General features: G+C 42.1%; 1 protein-coding gene across 1 annotated transcript; it reads left to right on the top strand.

The window, feature by feature from the left end:
* Positions 1 to 1,531: 1,531 nt before the first annotated feature.
* prdm8b (PR domain containing 8b) lies at positions 1,532 to 19,516 on the top strand (the record flags this gene model as incomplete). The annotated part of the gene is made up of 5 exons (XM_079567942.1): positions 1,532 to 1,608; positions 11,242 to 11,466; positions 13,821 to 14,052; positions 16,400 to 17,022; positions 18,893 to 19,516. Exons 2-5 carry the CDS (start codon positions 11,248 to 11,250, stop codon positions 19,514 to 19,516), a joined length of 1,698 nt encoding a protein of 565 aa, XP_079424068.1. The 5' UTR covers positions 1,532 to 1,608; positions 11,242 to 11,247.
* Between the last annotated feature and the right edge of the window lie 1,927 nt (positions 19,517 to 21,443).

Raw genomic sequence — 21,443 nt, 5'->3', positions numbered from 1 at the left:
CTTCCCCTCTCTCCTACTCCCCTTCTCTCTCTTCCTCCCCCTCACTTCTCTTCCTTCTCTTCCTTCTCTCCCTCTTTCCTCCTCCCCTCTCTCCTTCTCTCTCTTCCTTCCCCTCTCTCCCCCTTCTTTCTCTCCTCTCTCTCCCCCCTTTTCTCCTCCTCTCCCTCTTTCCCCCCTCTCTCCCCCTGCTGCTCCCTCAGTGTGTGTGGTCCTCACTCCTCGCGGGCAAGAGCAGGTTATACACGGGCGCCCCCTACGCGCGCACCCAGGCACTGCAGCCCCTTATGTCCGAGCGCACGAGCAGCAGCAGCAGCAGCAGCAGCAGCGGGGGCCACGAGGAGGAAGAAGGCACAGCCGCTCGTGGTGCATCTGTAGCCGGCTGCACGGACAGGGAACTCCCGGTGACTCCGACTAATACTAATATACGTCACGACTGCGTTATTAACAATGACAGCCTCGTTTTATTAAGCCATGATCGGATAGAAGCTCCAAATAAATAAAAACGTAGCATAAAAATATCTGTCTGTAGCAACGAGGATATGAATAAAAAAAAGAAGAACAGCTTAAACAATAATAGTAAAACAATAATTTGGACAGATTAGGACAGTACCGTGAAATATTGTTTATAAAGGACCTGTGCCTGACTTTTATAGGGAAACATTCTTTTAACCCCATAAAAGTATGTAGTAAAAGTATTTATTTGTGAAATTGAAAAATCAGCCTGATGCGTGACGTTTGCGTTGTGTTATGAGTTGTCGATGTTGCGTACGGTCAACCCAAATAGTCAATATGTGACTAAAAGGGGGGTCACATACTGACTTCGAAAGACGGCCGACGAAAAAAAAATTGTCACGTTAAGGTAAAAAAAAAAAAAAGGTATAGCACCTTTAATAAAAAAAAAATAAAAAAAAAGAACAACATGAGCACAAGAGGAGAAATTCGAACATATAAAAAAAAGTGCTGGGTGGATAATAAATCGTTATATTCTACCACGAATATCACTCATATATTTGTCATTGCGTTTACGCACAAATACGCAGCGTAAAACAGCCCGTTTAACCGGATTAACCGATCCTGACTTGACATCTTGACTTTTTGTCGCGTTTTAACTCGTGCCACTTCCGACCCACCAGCCTCCCCATTGTGATTAAAACGAGGATAATAAACCCAGAAGCCCGGCCGTGTGTGTGCGCGGGGGGTGAGGGGAGAGGGGAGAGGGGAGGGGGGGGGCAAAAAAAAAAAAAAGAAGAAGAAAAAAAAAAAAAAGGGGGTCCGCGCGGCCAGTGAGGAGTTAAAGGGAAGGGAAAGGGAAAGGGAGGGGAGGAGACGGCGGACTGACACGCCTCATTGGGTAGATTATGCGGCGCGGACAAAAAGTCTATGTGCTCCAGTCGCTCTTGTCATTCAGCGAGAGTGCGCGCGCGGCTCCGTTTGGCCCCATCTGCCTCCGCGTTCGGCATCTTCGACGGCACCACCATCGCCCTTGCTTCTCGGAGAGAGAGGAGGGGGGGATGTACTGATTTTTTTTGGGGTTTGGTGTTTTTTTTTTTTCCTTTTTTGGGACGCGTTTTCTCGTGCGTAATTGGATTATTGTTTCCACTGAGACAGGTAGGTTTTTTTTTTTTTCTCCCCCTTGTTTTTTGTTTAGAGATCACATTGAAGCTCTAACGTGGACGAAAACAAAACAAAAAAACCCAAGAGGCGATTGATTCATGGGTGTCCGTTCATCCCGCCGTGATTTAGGACACTTTTTTTTTGGTGGCACAGATGGAGAAACGCCTCCCCCCTTGGTTCGCTCGCGTGTGCACCCTTTCCCCTCGGTCTGCAGCTGGGCTTTGTCGAACGCGTCGCCGTTCCTCTCCTCCTCGCAACCACAAACCGCACAGCCGCGTCTGGTGACAACCCGTTTGTCGCTCGCACATTTCGGGGAGGGCGGCGACGCGTTTTTTGTGCATAACTGTGCCTGAAAGCGTGCGCGCAAAAACACCTAAGCGAAAGGAAGTTGGACATATTATTTTTTTTTGGACATCTTTTTGCGCGTCTGAATCCAATGATGTGTCTATAGTGCGCCATGAAAACAGATGAAGTTATATTTCACATACAATAATTGCGTAAAATGAAGACGGTGAAAATATTTGAGCTGCACGCGCTTGTATTTGGATAAACCTTTACGCTCTATCTTCTATACATTTTAAAACTCGATGCACGTTCGGCCTGTTCTTGCTCTGTGTCTAAAAATCGTGTCATGTGGAATTAAATGCACCCCTTGATTTATTTTTCGGGTCGCTTTTGTAGATTTCTGCCGTAATTGCGTGAGAACAGTTGGCGGTGATTATCGGGTAATTACGCGCGCATTAAGCGGCCAAATTAAAAGCTCCAGAATACATTAGTTTAGTCCATTACGCGATGAAAGATGGGTTTTGCGTTTAGGGAGTGTTTTTTTTTTTTACAAATACATTTAGTGTCATGGAAGTCAAAAGAAAGAAGAAAAAAAAAGGCAGATTTATTTGGGGAAATGATCGGAAGCGTTGATGGAAAGGAAAACGTATTTGGAATCGGGGAGGTTTTTGACGCGCGGGTTGGAGCGGATGCGGACACACACTTTGCAGCAGGCGCGCTTTGACAGTGTTGTGGTAATATTTTTGAAATAAGTAATGCAGAAATATGATCTGCTCTCTCAGTCGTGCAGGAGTTTCCCATCATATAAAAAAAGGTTCAATTCGTCATCTGCGCTGGGTTTAAACTTTAAAGGGAAACGAGGCGTTTATTTATTTGGAATAAGGGGATTTACGCGCGAAACGACCCAGCACTGATGACGGATTCGACCTTTTTCTGTCATGAAATTAAAAATGCACATCTATCATCATGCTCTGGTTATGTTGTTTAAAGGAAAGGGTTTCTTATTTTCTCCAAAGGACTCCCATATGCTTTTTTTTTTTTTTTTTTTTTCCGTCGCTGTATATAAACACTTGACGCTTGGACCAAATCATGGACTAAACGCTGGGCCGAAAACCATGGCTCTAAAAAAGAGGGGCCGAAAATAAGCTCCTCTGACTTCGGACTGAACTGAACCGAACGCGCGCCACCGTCCTCGAAAGCTGGAGCAGGAGCGGCCGTGATTACGGAGTTTTTTTTCCTTTTTTTTTATTTTTTGGTGCCGCTTTAATCACGGAGTCACGGGGGAAAGTGGGGGATTATGCAAATGAGACGCCAGACGCTGCTGAGAGAGAGAGAGAGAGAGAGAGAGAGAGAGAGAGAGAGAGAGAGAGAGAGAGAGAGAGAGAGAGAGAGAGAGAGAGAGAGAGTAGAGAGAGAGAGAGAGTAGAGTAGAGAGAAACACGGTTTTTAAAAGTGAACCAAACACTACACGCGTCATTCGTTGCGCTCTGAAATGGAAATAGTAAAGAAACAGCGACGGGAGAGTGCGTGAGAAGACACGTTCCGAGTTGTTGAGGAATTACTATACAACCCTGCGTAAAAATGCATCGGTTAATCGCGAGGATTGATGAGTTAATTACGCACAAAAGGCCCACTGACGTGCCCATGCGTTTGATTATTTTTTTGAAACACTTGCCTATTTTCTTTTTGCAAATCTCGGGGTATTTGTCAAAAAACACAAAAAAAAATATGATTATGATTTACTAGGCTTGGCTTTTGTGTTGTTCTGTTTAGGCCTGGCGTTTTATTTGTTTTGCCAGAGACTTGTCTTTGAATTCAGTTTGTCGCGCAAACGCACGTTGTGTTGCCTCGACACCTTTCCATTAATGTAACGGTCACGCAGTCACGCATTTTCTCCTGTTTAGCGAATTTCCAACTCATCTCCGAAAAGTATCGCTGCTCACACAAGGCCAGAGGACGAGGATGTTTTTTTTTGTTTTTTTTTTATCACGGGGAATAATACGGGGAAGGCGCTACTAAAAAAACAAAACAAAACAAAAAAAACAACAGGCGAGAGAATGGCATTGTAAAAGTGATGAGCGGCGGAGAGAATTTACGGCCCTTATGCGCCACTGCGACACCGGCATCACGGGGCTTTTAGAGGCGCACCGTGAGCTGCAGAGCGGGACAGAATCCTCCGCGTGTTTGCAGCTTAATAATAATAATAATAATAATAATAATAATAACAATAATAACAATAATAATAATACTAACGAGGGTAATAATTCAGGACGATCGTAGGGACACGTCTCTTTGAAAGCGTCCTCGTTTGTGCCAATTACGAGAGTGGAATTAATGAGGAATTCTGTCCAAAAAAAAAAAAAAGAAAAAAAGAGGGGAGTAAAAAAAAAAAAAAGTGGGCCCCAAATGACGCGGCGCTGACAGCTGGTTCCAACAATCTGTTCCTCCGAAAGATTTATCTCCATCAGCGGCGCAGCGGCAACGCGGAACCGGGGTTTTTACGCACGAAGCGACGGGGATTTTTACGCTGCGCTTTTGTTCCAAGGCGTTTTATTTATCAAACAATTGAGAGAAAACGGTTTTACAGACGAGGGAGAGATGGGAATCGTGTGTTTGGCTCTATGTTCCTTATTCAAATGATTACAATATATGTATATCTATATATAGGCTGTATAGCATGATAATAAACACAATAGCCTATGGCGCACAAAAATGCAATAGTCTTTAATTAACCTCTTAACCCCCGCCTTAACCGAGCGCATTTTCTCCATTTCGGCTTTACCCAAATCTAACAGGTTATTGACTGGTGTTTACAGCCTATCGGTCTGAGTGCAACGCCTCATTTGAAAGCTAAGACCTGCAGAATCCATCTAAACGCCTTCCTCGCTATGACTGTCACGTCGTTGTCCTATTTGGTTGTGTTTTCATCCCTTTTTTTTTTTATTGTCTTTTTTTCTTTTTTTTTTACATTCTTTACATGCTTTGGTCCAAATAAATATGTGACAAAATCCTGAAAAAAAAAAAAAAAACGACAAAAATGCGGCGACTTTCGACAAAACGCAATGAAAATGCGATTTAAAAAAAAAAAAGTGCAATAAAAACGAGTAAAATGTGAAAACAAAGACATTTAGTTTAGACGAGTTTCGTAGGTCTTAGCTTTCAAATGAGGCGTTGCTCTGGCCTGTAGGCTGTGAGCTCCAGTCGAGACGCTTTTAGGATTTGGGTAAAAGTGGAGAAACTGTGCTCGGTTAAGGCGGGGGGCGAGGGGGCGAGGGGGCTTGGTGACGCCAGTTAAATCAGCGCAATAATGTATTTTTTATTTTTTGAATCTGGCAAAACGAAGGATCCACAATTCACTTGGGTTTAACCCCTTAACGCCCACCTGAACCAAGCGCTTTACCCAAATCTAAAAGCTTCCTCTCGACTGCGGAGCCACAGTGTGACGCCTCATTTGACTTACACAAGTGATAGGGACTTTTTTTTTGTCGTGTTTTCGTCTCTTTGTTGCGTTTTCATCTTTGTTTTCGTCGCTATTTTGCTGCTTATTATTTTGGTTCTTTTTTTTTTTTTAAGCTTTTAGATTTGGGTAAAGCTGGACTGAAGAAAATGCACAGATGAAGGTGAAGGGGCGAAGAGCCACAACGTGAAGCCGCCTGCCCCACCGTCTCTTTGCAAAAGTTAGAAGACTTTGCTGAACCATTGGACTGACCGCTCCGGCCTGGTGTGGCTCTTTGTGTGATACAGTCAGGCCGTGTCAGACCTGCATTTTCTCCAGTCCAGCTTTACCCAAATCTAAAAGCCTATAGGCCACTAATATGTTATTTAATAGTTTTTTTGTTTTGTTTTTTCCGTCTCACATTTCCTGCCTATTTGCACACCCTGAGTGTTTCTAAGAGCTGAATGTAACAAGTACATTTCTCCATTGTGAGATCAAAAAAGGCTATCCTATCTTATCTTAATACCTCATTTGAAAGCTAAGGCCTGCAAAACTGATCATAACTTTTTTGTCACATTTTGTATTGTTTTCGTCTCTTTTATACTTTTCACTTTTTTTATTGTGTCGTTGTTGCTTTCCCGACATGTTTTTGTTGCTTCTTTGCAGCATTTTTGTCACTTTTTCGTCGCTTTTTTTTGGGTCACTTTTTAGCTGTATTTTCATCTTCGTTTTCGTCCCTGTTTTGACACTTTTGCTCAAGACGCTTTTAGATTTGGGTAAAGCCACACTGGGGAAAATGTGCTCGGTTCATGTGGGGGTGAAGAGGTTAAGTATAGCGCAAAAAAAAAAACCTTGTACTTTCCCACTCGAATTGAAAAGAGAAAAATAAGAGTTCTTTTTGATAATGTGCATTGTCCCGTGTGTGTGTGTGTGTCCCGTGTGTGTGTGTCCCGTGTGTGCGTGTCCCGTGTGTGTGTGTGTGTGTGTCCCGTGAGTGCGGGCCTGTGTTCGGGGCGTCAGTCAGGCGTCACCGAGCGGAAAGTATGGAGGCGACAGTGGCTCAGGTGGCCCGAGCGTTGGCCCTGTAGCCGGGTTTGTCCCCCAAAGGTGACGAGAGTCGGCCGACACGTTTCCGTCAGTCTGCCCCGGGGGCAGCTCTGTGCGCAAGGTCATTATTATTATGTCAATGAGTTATGAGGGAAACCGACTCATATCTGTGATTATCAGTGAAGGGGAAGAGTCAGGATAAAGCGTGTTTATGCTGCTTTTCTTTGTTTTGGTCCAGTTTGGATAAATCAACTTTCACCTGGAAACAAACACAAAACTTAATCTTCACAAAAACATGTTTGAATTTTTTATTTTGTGACAGATTATTCACAAAGTCTTTTTCAGAGGGTGTTTTGGATCTTAACAATAAGCTGTTTATTGGGGGAAAGTAATTTATGTTTTACAAATTATACACAAACAATCCATGTGAAACCAAAACAGGCCTAAATTAACATTTTAATTCAATGTAAGTGACCTTACCTTATACAATTGGAACAAAAATATACAATAAGGAGATAGGAGAAAGGAGAAAAGGAGAAAAAAATCATTCTTTGACATATCTCTCGAAAATAGACTGAGAGATTGTCTTCTTAAATGTAAATAAAGAATTACAATTTTTCAGCTCTTTACTCACTTTATTCCATAAACATTGAATCAGTGGATTATGAACCCCTTACGTTTGGCACAACCCAAATCTAAAAGCTTCTTGAAAAAAAGTGTCAAAATAGCGACAAATCAAGAAGGAAATGAGGATGAAAACGCAAGTAAAATGTGACCAAAAAAAATTATGATTGGAAAAAGTGGCAAAAATGTGATGGAAAAAGAACATTGAAAAAAGTGACGAAAACACGGCAACAATGCAGGAAAAAAGATCTAAGCTTTCAAATAAGGTGTGGCCAGTGAGCTGAAAGTCTCCAGTCGAGAAGCTTTTTAGATTTGGGTAAAGCTGAACTGGAGAAAACATGCTTGGTTAAGGTAAAAAGGTTAAATCCCACAAACTCACTGATGTCCAAAGTGTAAATCAACCCAAAAGCAGAATCTATTTGACCTTTTTCTTGTTTAAAACATCATTCAGTGAGTTCATTCATAAATCGCCGCCTTCAGTGAGAACGGACAATGGAAATATTCTGGAAATCCAATAAAAGACGTGCAAAAGTGTTTCCAAACGTTGCTGTGTGAAATAAAAGTAAAAGTCGCTGTCGTTTTGACTTTGATGGATTATCCGTGGGAAGTTATTGTAGTTTTATTTCAGTGAAGCAGCGATTTAATGTTGAAAAGCTTTGAGGAAAAGTGATTCTTATTTCAATGATAAAGTTAGGGAGGGAAAGGTCCACAGACTTCTGACGCACTTATTTCTTTTATTGAATGTACGCATTAACAACAACAAGAATTATACGTCAAACAGAACAACAAAAGCAAAGCAGAAAAGTGTAAAGGCATTTGTGATCATGAAGAGACAAAATCATAACAATTGTGTAATTGGAGCTTTTAATGTTTAAGCTTTTTTTAAATTATTTTTTATTATGCTATTACAGTGTTTTAAGGCCAGACGCTGCAGGTGAATAGGGGAACTTTTTAAATTTTGAGATATCAGTTTTGAAAAATGTATTGAAAGTTTTACGCCACTTTATGTTTTCATATAAAAATGAGCCTTTTTATGCGGAAAATGCCTCAAATTTCCTATATTTTCGTCAAAATCTGAAAAGTGGACCGAGCCGGGTTTAAATGTTTTATTTTATGACATATTAGTTACAAAGACTTTAGTTTTAAAATAATAGTGGGAAAATATGTAAATAAATAGATGCAAAAAAATCAAATTTCACCTTGTTTTTGCTATTAATAATTGAATCAGGCTTAATAATAATACATTTTATTTATATTGCACTTTACATTTCAACGAAACCTCAAAGTGCTACAACAGAAGAATAAAATCAAATAAAAACAAAAAGAACATTCACATAGTAAAACAAAGCAGCAAACAAACAAATTAGTCCGAATAGGAACTTGGAAGCTTGGAACTAGACCTTAAAAAATCCCTCTTAAAGAAACCTTAAAAATATTGTTCAGTCCAAGCCTGTAAAGTTTGAAGCAACCAAACTGATAACGTCGCACCAATATGAGAAAAATGCCCTTGAAATGACAATTTCCCAAATAAATTTATTATGGAGAAACATTGAATCAGTGAATACTTCAAAATGTTTTGTGAAGATTAGAGAATTTTATCTTTTGGTTCCAGGTGAAAGTTCATAATGTTACAGACCAATTTGGCCCAAAACATGAAACTTTAAAAAAAAATTGTCTGTAGGGTCTCCCCTTACGGTTTCAATAAGGTTTTAAAGTTGGCTTGGATTTCTGGATTGTAGATTTGTGAATATGGAATTAACCAATTTGAGAGATTCTGATGAGAATTGACAAAAAATCTTTTGAATTGAATTGAATTTGAATTGAATCAAAGACACAATTTTGAGTGGATCCTCGGACAAAGCTATTAAATTTAGTGGTTTCTTCTTCTACGGCGTCAGTGCCTCGTTCTGTACTTCCTGATTACACTCGAGTCATTGTTCAAACCCAAAAAACTGTCCTCCATATTTTTAAAGCCCGTAATCCAACATTATCGACTCTGAGCCGTTCTGTGCTCATAGTGTTTATCACGCACTACCGGAGCTGCTCACACGCCGTATCCAACCTGGAAGGTTTTTTTTTTAAGAAAATGATTCCTATAGCTGTAAGCAGGAGGAGCCCCAGTCGAGCTCTTTCTCCTGCGTTTCATTGTTACTATTTAATCCTTACAGAGACATATTTTCAAATTATAAATGTATAATATCAAAGCTGAGGCTCCGAGAAAAATGACAAATTTATTTATTTATTTCTAAGCTCCATATGCAGGACATGTCCACTTTAAGTCAATCTTTCTGCACATCTGTCAAAGGGATCAATCTGTAGAACAGTAATTGCACCTCACTGTATCACTGTATGTGCGTTCGTCTCAGTGTCTCTGCTATTCATGAGGTCAGGCAGAACAAAGCTTGACTTCAGCCTAAACCCTTTCAGTCAGGCATCATCAAGCACTTAAATGCATGTGTTCTTATTGTACGATGTGCCAGATCAGTGAAAATACGTGACCAAAAGAATAAAACTACTACTACTTTGTGATTTTTGCGGTAGATTGCGGCCTCTTGAGATGTGGATACTGTGTCACCAGTTATTGCAGTTTGGCGACGTGTGGTGCGGTGTAGCGGCCGATAGTTCGGGACGAGAATTCGAGACGTTTACATTTGAAAAGTCGTGCACTGCTTCAGCTGATCCAGATATTCACCTCTACAAGATAAAATGTCTTCATGAAATCATTTTGTGGACACCTCATCAGTTATACAGGACATTGTAATTCAGACACTTGGCTGAATAGCAGTGTTGTTTTCATCAGCGAAGACGATAATATCATTTTGCTGACGCACCCGTTTGAACGTAGCGATGATGTGCTAAAAAGAGCTCTTTGGGACTAAAACATGATGAGTTTAGACGCAAAAAGAGTTAGAAAAAGAGCAGGAGAAGACACGACTCACGTGGACTCACATGCTGCAGGCTGTGCCCCTCTCTCCCTCTACCCCTCTCTCCCAGTGCGCCGCTACAATCAGCGTACGTCCTCCAGGGAGAATTTTTAGCTTCATTTTTTACTGCTTATTTGTCAAGTTTAATCGCTCTTGCTTTGTGTTTTTGTTGGGTTTTCGTCTTGTCTTTGACAGTTCATTTCAGGGAGATGGGCGCAACATAGCCTGGCCTTAGCCATCCTGTAAACTCCGGTCAATTATCATTTCCCTACATGTACATCTCGGTCTGATCTCAGTGAATTTCAACCGACCATTCAGCGAGCGGGGGAGGCGGGCGTTGTACACTGCAAAAAGTAAATATAAAGCATTGGCTTAAATGACTGGAATTGAGGAAATGTTTCATGTTTTGAGCGGTTTTCACTCATTTAGACACTTTTCCTGATCGGACCGAGTTTACTTTGCTTGTTTGAGGACATTTCAGACCAGTTCTAGGGCAAATCTCGCTTGAAATAAGAAAGTAAAATTGCCAATGAGATAAGAACAATTTTCTTACCCCATTGGCAAAGAAAATGACCTGAAATAAGGATGAAATGTATCGAAACGAGTCAGAAACATCTCAGAACAAGTGAAATAATCTAGGACGAATGCCCAACAACATCGTCAAAACAACAAAAAACTGGATTATTATGCTCAAATTGAGATGTTTATACTAGTCTAGTTAATTACTTTTTGCATTGTAGGTGCCGTCAAGCATTTGCTGGTTGTAGTTTGGCAATGGCGGCGGATACGAAAGTAATGGAGGCTCTTCAATCCATCCTGGCTCGGCTCCCAAATATCCAGAAATTAAAATTGAAGCCTTGGAATGTGCAAGGAATGCTCCCAAGAGTTATGATAGAGTTATGATAGAGTTATGATAGAGTTATGATAGCAAAAATCAGATCCAATCGTTTCAAAGGACTTCACCCCTCCCACCTGATAACGGAGCTCAATTGTGAAAGACCAGACCCTTGTACGAAACGCAATGAGTACGAGGGTCTGGTAAAACCAGGCTAGGGGCGACATAAAGTCCTGTTAGTTTCCGTATTATCGACAACCGTTGTTGGGCCTTTTGTTTCTGAATGTTGATGGAACTGTCACAGAAGTACTACGCTTCAATTTGATCTGGTTAGTCTTAGTTTCGGTCTGTAATTAGTCGGCAAACCACATGACCTTTGACTCAAACCGCGCTGAAACACAAAGGGAATCGGCGTTCTCGGTGTTTGTGGACGGCGATCCCTCACCACGCTTGTTCTCTCCCTGTCCCCTGCACAGCGGACCATGGAGGAGTGCGGCTCTCAGAAGCTGGCGTGGGACGGCGAGGCCAAGGCGGTGCAGCAGTGTCTGACGGACATCTTCACCAGCGTCTTCACCACCTGCGACATCCCCGAGAGCGCCATCTTCGGGCCGTGCGTGCTCAGCCACACGTCTCTGTACGACAGCATCGCCTTCATCGCCCTGAAGGCCACGGACAAGCGGACCGCCCCGTACATCTTCAGGGTGAGCCGGAGCCCACGCCTGTTAGACGCTGCAGGGACACGATGTTTGCGGGTCCTGCTCCTGAACCTTTGGCATTAGATAATAACTCCATTACAACGGGCCGAAAAGCAGGAATAAAATTAAATCTATCATAGTTGACCAAGCGTGGACCTGTTTAGGTGATCTTTAGTCCATGAGAACGGCAAGTTTAAGACTTGATTATTTTCAATTTACAATGAAAGACAAAGCCACTAAAGTTAGTTAGTTGTTAGTTGTGTCCGAACTCATTCTTAACTTTCTATGTTTGCACTGGAAACAATGATCTTATCTTAGACAATAATGACTACAAAGCAGTGTTAATTTCGTTGACTAAATTATTTAGTCTTAATTTTAGTCAAAGTTATATTTTTGCCGACTAAAATTGGACTAAAACTAAATTAAAAGTTTCTCATGAGACTAAAACTATGACTAAAATGTCCAGATATTTTAGTCGACTAAAATAAAACTAAATAAAAATGAAAGGGAGAGACTAAAATCATCCAAACTTCTATTGAGCGTCTGAAAGAGCCTCAGATCATGTAAATTCTCTGCCAAAGGATCAGCTCTGAGCTTTGTTCATGTGGGAGCAGCTCCATGAAGCAGAGGAACCAGATTAAATATGATTATAATGAATATTATCAATGCAAAGTCTAGACTAAATTAGTCTTAAATTTAGTCGACTAAATTGACTTGCAATTTTAGTCGACTAAAACTAGACTAAAATTGAAAAGTTTTTTTGGATTAAATCTCGACTAAAATTAAACTACATTTTAGTCAAAAGACTAAGACTAAAACTAAAATAAAATATGTTGTCAAAATTAGCACTGATATAAAGTGCTTGAGTTATCGGAATCTGTGCTGATTTTGAGTTGGTTTGGACTTTATTGTCGCCAAGGGAACAAGAAAGATTTTCTTGCACTTTTTCGTTGCATTTTTGCCACGTTTGTGTTGCTTTTTTGTAGCTCTTTTGATGCTGTTTTGACACTTTTTTTCAAGAGGCCTTTAGGATGATGCCAAAAAAATGTGCTCTACTGAGGTGTTGGTTAAATGAATGAGCAAATGTCTCTTAATTTAGGCAAGCGCTCGTTCTATTGGGCCTTATTTCGAGACAGTCCAAACCTAAACTCAAAATCCGCATAAATAGTCTTAATTCAAGGACTTTTCAAGCCGTTTATCGAAGAGAAGGCGGCATATTTTCAGTGTGTAGCGGCACATTTCGCAACTTTGCAGGGTCACTGTCACAGAAATGGTAGAAAACTTGTTAAAACTCGCCTGCATGTTCATAAAATTGATAATTAGAGGTAAATGTTTAGCATACAAAGCTAGCTCACAGCTTGTCATTCGCTTTGAGACTAAAAACGTCTCTAACACGACGTTAAATCGTGGTGAGTTACGATAGAAAAGTGGGGCAGAAAGGTGACGTTAACCCCTTAACTCCCACCTGAACCGAGCACATTTTCTCCAGTTTGGCTTTACCCCAATCCAAAAGCTTCAGGAAAAAAGTTATGAAAATAGCGACAGAACTGAGCAATGATGAAGATGTGACAAAAAAGTGAGAAAACTTTGACAAAAAAGGGACAAAAAATGACAAAAATGTGGCAAAAAATTACCAAAAAAAGACAAAAAAAGACAAAAAATTACCAAAAATGTGACAAAAATGTGACAAAAATGTGACAAAAAATGACAAAAATGTGACAAAAAATTACCAAAAAATGACAAAAAATGTGACAAAAATGTGACAAAAATGTGAACAAAAATTGACCAAAAAATGGCAAAAAATTTGACAAAAAATGACAAAAAAATTGCAAAAAATGTGACAAAAAATGACAAAAAATGTGACAAAATGTGACAAAAATGTGACAAAAAAATTACAAAAAATGACCAGAAAAAAGTTACAAAAATTAGTTGTATACCCCCCCCAAAAAAGATGGGAAAAAATGTGATGACGTGAGGAAAAAGATCCATTTAGATGAGTTTGGTAAATCTTAGCTTTCAAATGAGGTGTTACACTGGCCTACAGGATTTGGGCAAAGCTGAACTGGAGAAAATGTTCTCGGTTCAGACGGGAGTTAAGAGGTTAATATCAAAGGGTGGTGTAAATAGGATGTAGTTTCCTGCTCAGCATAAACGACCCCCACAGCGCCGCCTATTGGTCGCTCTCACAGTGAAGTCTATCCTAAAAGCAATGTAATATAAAGCTTTGGGGAAAAGACTCCAAATTGAACAACGCCGATGTCTAATGTCTCTAATGATGCTCAGGAACAACAGAACACCTTGACAATCCTGCTCCAGCACGGTTCGCTCCGTTATCCTGACCACCCGTCCCTCGCTTTCAGGTGGACACGTCTGCGGCGAACAGCACGGCCGAGGGGCTGATGTGGCTGCGTCTGGTGCAGTCGTCCCGGGACCGCGAGGAGCAGAACCTGGAGGCCTACGTGAAGAACGGCCAGCTGTTCTACCGGAGCCTGCGCCGCATCGAGAAGGACGAGGAGCTGCTGGTGTGGTACGGCAAAGACCTGACCGACCTGCTGCTGCTGAGCGCCAGCCGCGCCCCGGCCAAGAGCAAAGGTACCGCACGCTGGATCCTTTAAAAACAGAAGTATTTGCTCAAAAACTGACTTCGACTTCTGATGGTGCCTCTGATTAGAGACTCAGAGGACAGTTGTGAATGAAAGATGCTTTTTTCAAATGTGTACGTTCATGTGGAAGTGCTGAGGATTGTGCAGCCGTGGCTCCCATTGGTTCAAAGTGTCAGATTTGAAAAGGGTCTGGCTCACGCAGGGCTTTCTGAAACACTACGTCCTATTATGTATCATCTGTTTTGCCACTTCCTGTTTCCCATGCCAATGCAAAGCACGGCCCAATGATGATTCCTGTTACCTGGGCCAAAGACTTGTTCTCCACCAGTATTTTTACATGCTATGGCGAACCGTATGTAGGCGGTGGATGGCTCACTTCTATTTTGCCAAGCTACATCTCACCCAAATGTCCGTGCTTCAGGATTAGACTAGAGATTCACCGATCCGGCTTCTTTGATTCTGATACTGTCAGGCTTCTTAAGGTTTGGGTATCTGCCGATATCCGATAGCAAGAGACTTTCTTAACCTCTTAACTCCCGCCTGAACCGAGAGCATTTTCTCCAGTTCAGCTTTACCCAAATCCTGTAGGCCAGTGGAACGCCCCATTTGAAAGACCTACAAAACTAAATTGATATTTTTCCTCACGTCAGATTTTTTTTTCAAATTTTTTTTTGTTGGGCAGTCGTCTCATTTTTGTCAAATTTTCGTGACTTTTTTGTCACTTTTGCGTCAAATTTTTCGATTTTGTCCATTTTTTGTCACTTTTTTGTCAAATTATTTGCATTTTTTTGGTCAAATTCTTATCACTTTTTTGTCCATTTTTTTCACTTTTTCGTCCATTTTTTCTCAACTTTTCGTAAATTATTTTGTCCATTTTTGTCATTTTTTGGTACATTTTTGGTACATTTTTTGTCACTTTTTTGACCATTTTTTCTCATTTTTTTCACATTTTCATCCTTGTTTTGTTGCTATTTTCACAGCTTTTTTCCAGAAGCTTTTGGATTGGGGTAAAGCTGGAGAAAATGTGCTCGGTTCAAGTGGGAGTTAAGGGGTTAAAAGTGGCAGCTGTGAGCGAAAAAGTGAATGTTCCACTTTTGTGTTGAGTGACTTTCTCGATGTGCGAGATCAATAAAAGTCTTGTCCAATCTTGCAAACACGATGCTACATATCAAGGAGTTTTCTATGAACTGCAATGGAATATCATCAAACAAGAATCACTGGGCTTTCTTCCCAAAAATGTTTGGCTACATAAATATCAGCAACAGGAAGTGATCTGATCATTACATTTATGATACATTAGTTATTCTTGAACAGGATTTCATTACTAAATTACAACTTACAAACACAGCAATCTTCTGGCAATGTTATTTTATTACTTTAGATCAGTGGTTCTCAACTTAGGCCAGGGGTCGGCAAGTTTTCTTGGCGGGGGGACGATTTTCTTTATTGTAAACAGACCGAGGGCCGAAGCCGCTGATTATTAGCCCAAAGTAAAGCACAACACCGGAAAAAATAGATAAATGACTTAAAATTGCTTCAATTAAAGTTCTTCTATGTTGAATTTGAGTCTGTTTGGACTAATCCAAGATATAAATGCTATGGCGCCAATGGAACAAGAATAAAAAAGAGAATAACTATACTAGAGGTTTTATCTCGTCTAAGATAAAAGACCAAATCTACTCAAAGCTTAGATTTAATCTGTTAATTCAAGTAGATTTATGTCATTTCTTCCTTAAAACGATTATTCTTTTTCCAGTGCACTTCTTTCAAACACCAGTGTTGTACATTACATATGACCTAATTGGGTGCATTGACAGTATTTCTACCTTTTTTTCTCCCATTTAAGTCTAATAATGTTTAAAAATACTCTCTGATTTGTGTAATAATGTTTCTCAAAATCGTCTTGCGGGCCAGAGGTGCTGTGCTGGAGGGCCGGATGTGGCCCCCGAGCCTGACGTTGCCTACCCCGGATGTCTTATAAAGGGGTCGCGGCTCCAAAAGGTTGAGAACCACTGCTTTAGATGAACCGGTCATAGTTTCTGTCCGCTAGCATCGCCAATTTGCTCGGCGATCATAAGTTTGTGGAGTAAGGGCTGGTGTACACTGTGATTATTTTGTCGTATAAGATTTTTAGATGTCACAGTGCACGACGTGGGGATGGTAAAGTCGTGCGCCCGCTCTCGTCTCCACTGGGATGGTTCAAAGAGACAATCGTAGCTACGACCAGTGTTTTGTCTCTGCAGCTTCAGGCGATGCCGCGCTATATCAATCAATGGTTTGGTGTTTGTTTCTGACCGATTGTTTGCATCTCTAATGAATATTTTTCTCTCTCTCAGGCTCGAGCCACTTCCTGTGCCCGGACTGCAGCCAGCGCTTCCAGTTCGAGTTCCCGTATCTGGCCCACCTCCGGTTCCGCTGCACCAAGAGACTCCAGAACGTGAGCGCGCCGGAGGAGGACGGTGCGGCCAAGGAGGGCCCCACGGAGCGACCGCCGGGTAACTCCGCCGGCAACCCCGCGGCCAGGGCCAGCCCCAAAATGGGCCGCTCCGACGGGCACCAGGACGCCAGCAAACCCTCCACGGACTTCCACAACTTGGCGCGGGACTTGGAGAACAATCGCACGAGCCCGCCCAGCGACCGGGAGGCGGAGATCTGCAGCGAGAGCTCGGGCAAGAGGAAGTTCTCGGAGGTGGACGACCGGGACAGGATAGGCGCAGGGGTGTCCAAGTCGAAGGAGGAGCTGGCCACGTCGGCGCAGAACTACCGGGGCGCGTACAGCCTGGAGGAGCGCTCGTTTTCGCCGCCGCAGAGCGAGGCCGCCGAGCCCAAACGCAGCGCTTTCACCGAGGTGAAGAAGTCGCCGCAGAGCCTGAAGCTCCACGGCAAGAACTCGGAAAACAAAGAGGGCGGGAGACCGAACGGCAGCCCGGCGACGGAGAAGCACCTCAGCATCCGACAGGTATCCACGAGCTCCACTTTGCTTCTTTATCGTAAGGGTACAAACATCTGGTCACTTTTGCCTTAGCACCGAGTCCCCGCCCCTCTCTAGCTGACAAGAACCAGTAAGATTCAACTTGGTTTAACATGCTCAACATTAGACCAAGTTTATTTTCCTTATTTTCCGTCTTAAAACTTTGCTTCAAACGCACATTAACGTTAGCAATATGTTTGTTCAGTGGTGAGTCCGCACAGACCGGCAGATTTGCGAGAAACGACAAAAAACACAATCAATATTTCTGAAACTCTACAGAGAGTTGCTGAACATACTTATTTATTAGCCAAAATGCTGTATCTACTGCTATAAAAGAAATATTTACCAAAATCCCTACATCCGGGTTAAGCGGAGATGAATGCTAACGGCGCAGCAGCTACGCTAACCCCGGGAAGTAGCGACTTTAGTAAATATTTCTTTTTTAACAGTAGGTGCGGCATTTTTGGCTAATGAGTCTGAGAAATAGGTAGGTTCAGTAACTCCCTGTTGAGTTTCAGAAATATTGATGGTTGTTTTAAGAGTTTTTAGTGTGTTTTTTTCTCGCATGTTAGCCGGTATGCTAAGACCCGGAAGCGGAAGTCGTGACGTCACGCTTAACATGTCGCAGCGAGGAGATTTGCCGTTAAATGAACCACGGAAATGCACGTAGGGTATATGAATAATATGACAATATGACAGAACGGTTAATATAATTACATCATAAACAGACAAGCAGAAAAGTCACACAAGCGCCTTCTGTTGAGAACACGAAAGTGTACAAAAAAAAAGTACAAATGTGCAAAAGTTCAGTTTTAGTCTTAACTTTGCTAGTTTAGTTCCATTTTGACGTATATCTTGTCCTTAATGTTATTTATAGTTAAAATTATAGTGTTATATTTGAAGTGTGTATGGAAGCGCTGCTGGACAAAATTTACGTTTAGTTATGTTTATTTCAAACTTTTAAAGACAGATGTTGATCAGCTTCTGCCGACTTTAAGTCCATGGAAAGCTGTTTGTATCCCACCATGGTGCTGGCTGTCCTGCGTTACCATGGAGATCAGCTGCAATACATCACCTTTAAAAAACAGATCAGGGCGCAATATTGTAATCAGCAAAATCAACTCAAAACACAAAAGTAAATTTTTTTTTTTTTTTAAAGGAAACATTCACTAAATTGTACCACTTTAACCTCTTAACCCCCACCTGAACCGAGAGCATTTTCTCCAGTTCAGCTTTACCCAAATCCTGTAGGCCAGTGTAACACCTCATTCGAAAGCTAAGTCCTACAAAACTAAATTGATCTTTTTCCTCACATCATCAGATTTTTTTTTTTTTCAGCACTTTTTTTGTTGGGCAGTCATCTCATTTTTGTCAAATTTTCGTGACTTTTTTTGTCACTTTTTCGTCAAATAATTCACATTTTTTTGTCAAATTCTTATCACTTGTTTGTCCATTTTTTCTAAATTTTTCGTCAAATTTTTCTCACTTTTTTGGTACATTTTTTGTAAACTTTTTGTCACTTTTCCGTCAATTTTTTCTCACTTTTTTCACATTTTCATCCTTGTTTTCGTCTCAGTTTTGTTGCTATTTTCACACCTTTTTTTCCAGAAGCTTTTGGATTGGGTTAAAGCCAAACTGGAGAAAATGTGCTCGGTTCAGGTGGGAGTTAAGGGGTTAAACCAGTACTACAATTATTGCTTTGATCTAATCTTATTGATAAAATGACTTGGAATTGGGTAAACGATTATCACTGGTGCCCCGCGAGACTCTCGGATTGAAGAAGGCGGCCGCTGCAGCATGTCCCGGACTTCGGGAATGGCTGTTCGACTACAAAGAACTAAAGGATCTTCTCTTCCAGGTGCTCTCCGAGACGCAGCCGCCGCAGACCCCGCCGATGGGCAGCGCCTTCACGTCGGTCGGCCCGCAGGGCGGCGCCGGCGAGCGGAAGAGCGCCTTCAGCCAGCCCTCGCGCTCCTCCTTCTCGCAGATCTCGCCGCTGGTGATGCCGCCGAAGCTCCTGGACTGCCACCCGGCCGTCGGCGACACCATCTCCTCCAGCAGACTGTACCAAGCGGACCACTTAGCCGCCAAGCTGCAGGGGGCGGAGCTGGGCGCCAACTGCCCCGTGCCCGGCGGCGGCGGCGGCGGCGGCATGGCCAAGCAGAGCCCCTTCGTGTACGCGACCGCCTTCTGGCCCAAGAGCTCGGGCCCCATCCAGCTGCAGGTGCCCTCCGCCCTCACGCTGCTGCCGCCCTCCTTCACGTCGCTGTGCCTGCCCGCGCAGAACTGGTGCGCCAAGTGCAACGCGTCGTTCCGCATGACGTCGGACCTGGTCTACCACATGCGCTCGCACCATAAAAAGGAGTTCGCCATGGAGCCGCTGGTGAAGAGGCGGCGCGAGGAGAAGCTCAAGTGTCCCATCTGCAACGAGTCGTTCAGGGAGCGGCATCACCTGTCGCGCCACATGACGTCGCACAACTGAGGCGGGCGGGACGCTGGGGACGCAGGGGACGCAAGGGGACGCCGGACTTTTGTCGACACGTTTCCCTCGCCACGAACTTTTCCCGGGAAGTGAGTCCGGGGGTGGAGAGATTTTTACGAGACTTTTTCAAACTTTTAGCGAGTGTTTTGAATTCAAGGCGCGGCGCTGGAGGTGAAAACGTGGACGGCGTTGAGGTTTATTGGCGAGTTTTCTCCCGTCACGTCTCGGTTTTAGCGTCAGGCGGGCCAAACGCTCTCTTTGCGATGTTTAATCTCTGGCGTTTGGTCGCTTTGAGTGTCCGAGGTGACGCCGTATAGTCCAAATATGGTCGTTTCCTTTGCGGGAGACGGACTAAAGACAGGAGTGAAGTATAGTTTTCTTTACGCTCGGCGGACTCCAAACTTTCCAGACTCGGACTTAACAATATTTTAAAGTTTTTCTCAGAAGGATTTATTTTATTTTTTTTCAAATTCTTTCCTGATTTAATGAGCTTTGACTCCAAAAGACAAGGCGACATTTAACTGTTTTTCACTTAGGACACACACAAAAAAAGTCCCAAAACTAAACAAGAACCCAAACTCCTTCTGAAAAAAAAATCTCTGTAACTAATAAATCAACAAACCCAAACTATGAATTCGAACCTGGCTCTATCCATTCTTCAGTTCTATCCCCCGAATATGCAGCTCGGACAAATGTCACTTCCCGCCTTGCTTCCTGCAGCGTCTCGCCTGAATTCAAACACATTTTTCTAACCATCTTGAAAATCTTGAGCGAATAAACGGAGTGGGATGTTTTTTTTTCCGGGGAGAGGACGTGAGGGCGTCGTTTTTCGCTCCTGGAGAAATGGTGTTTTTTTGGAAGGACACGTTGGACTCGAGCACTGACCCGTAGGACACTTGTTTATTATGAAAAAGAACACGGCCCTTTGCACTGAAGCCTGCGGGGGACGACGGGCGCCTTTCGTGAAGCAGCTCCGACCCAAATATATACACCCCTAAATGTGAATAGAGAATCTTATTTATAGCTTCAGCCACACAATGATCTTTATAGGCGAGACTTGAGACAGTTTTTGAGGTTGACAGTTTCAAGTTATTACAAATAATTCTGCTGACAATTTCACTCAAGTGTCTCAAAAGCAGTAACACACACACTTGGAGTATTTAGAATAAAGCTACTTTCCTAAAATCAAAGCAGCACATTGGAGCACTCAGTCATTACATTTTAGATTTATATTGAACAACAAGAGATATGTTTAGCTCCGTGATGCTTCACTTTCTATAATGATCTCCTCCAAATGCAAATAAACATTTCAAACTTCTTACAAGTTCACAACAGATGCTGCGACATGTTTTTTAGGGTTGATTTATCCTGCATTTCAGGAACAAACTTAAAAACTCGGCACTTCAGCTTTGATATTGTATAATGTATAAAAGTGTCTCATAATGAATAATGTAATAATGAAACAGTAACAATGAAATCCAGGTCTGCAAAAAAGTAATCTTGAAATAAGTAGCATTTTCTTGAAACAAGCCTTCTTCTGTCCTTGATTTGTGAATGTGATTGAAAGAAATCAGTCCATGGAGCAAGATATTTTCGCTTAAATTAAGATTAATATGTCACTACACTCAAAACTACATGAAAAATCTTAATTGACTTGAAAGAAATCTGTTGCAGTTGATTTATCTAAATTTAAGTGTAAATATCTTGTAAATTAGAGTCTCAAATCAAAGACAAAATGTACAAATTTTAAGAAATGTCACTTATTCCAAGATTCCTGTTTGCAGTGTGGAGCTGGTGAAGACCTTCCCTGGAGCTCCTCCTGCTGGCAGCTATCGGAAAAACTTATTTCAAAACACACTGAACCAATATAATGGCAGTGTTGGGAGAATACTTTGTAATTGTAATAAGTTATAGAATACTTGTTCTA

Source organism: Gobius niger (genome assembly GCF_951799975.1).
Source record: "Gobius niger genome assembly, chromosome: 1".
Lineage (NCBI taxonomy): Eukaryota > Metazoa > Chordata > Actinopteri > Gobiiformes > Gobiidae > Gobius > Gobius niger.
This window is presented reverse-complemented; position numbering and strand designations above follow the sequence as displayed.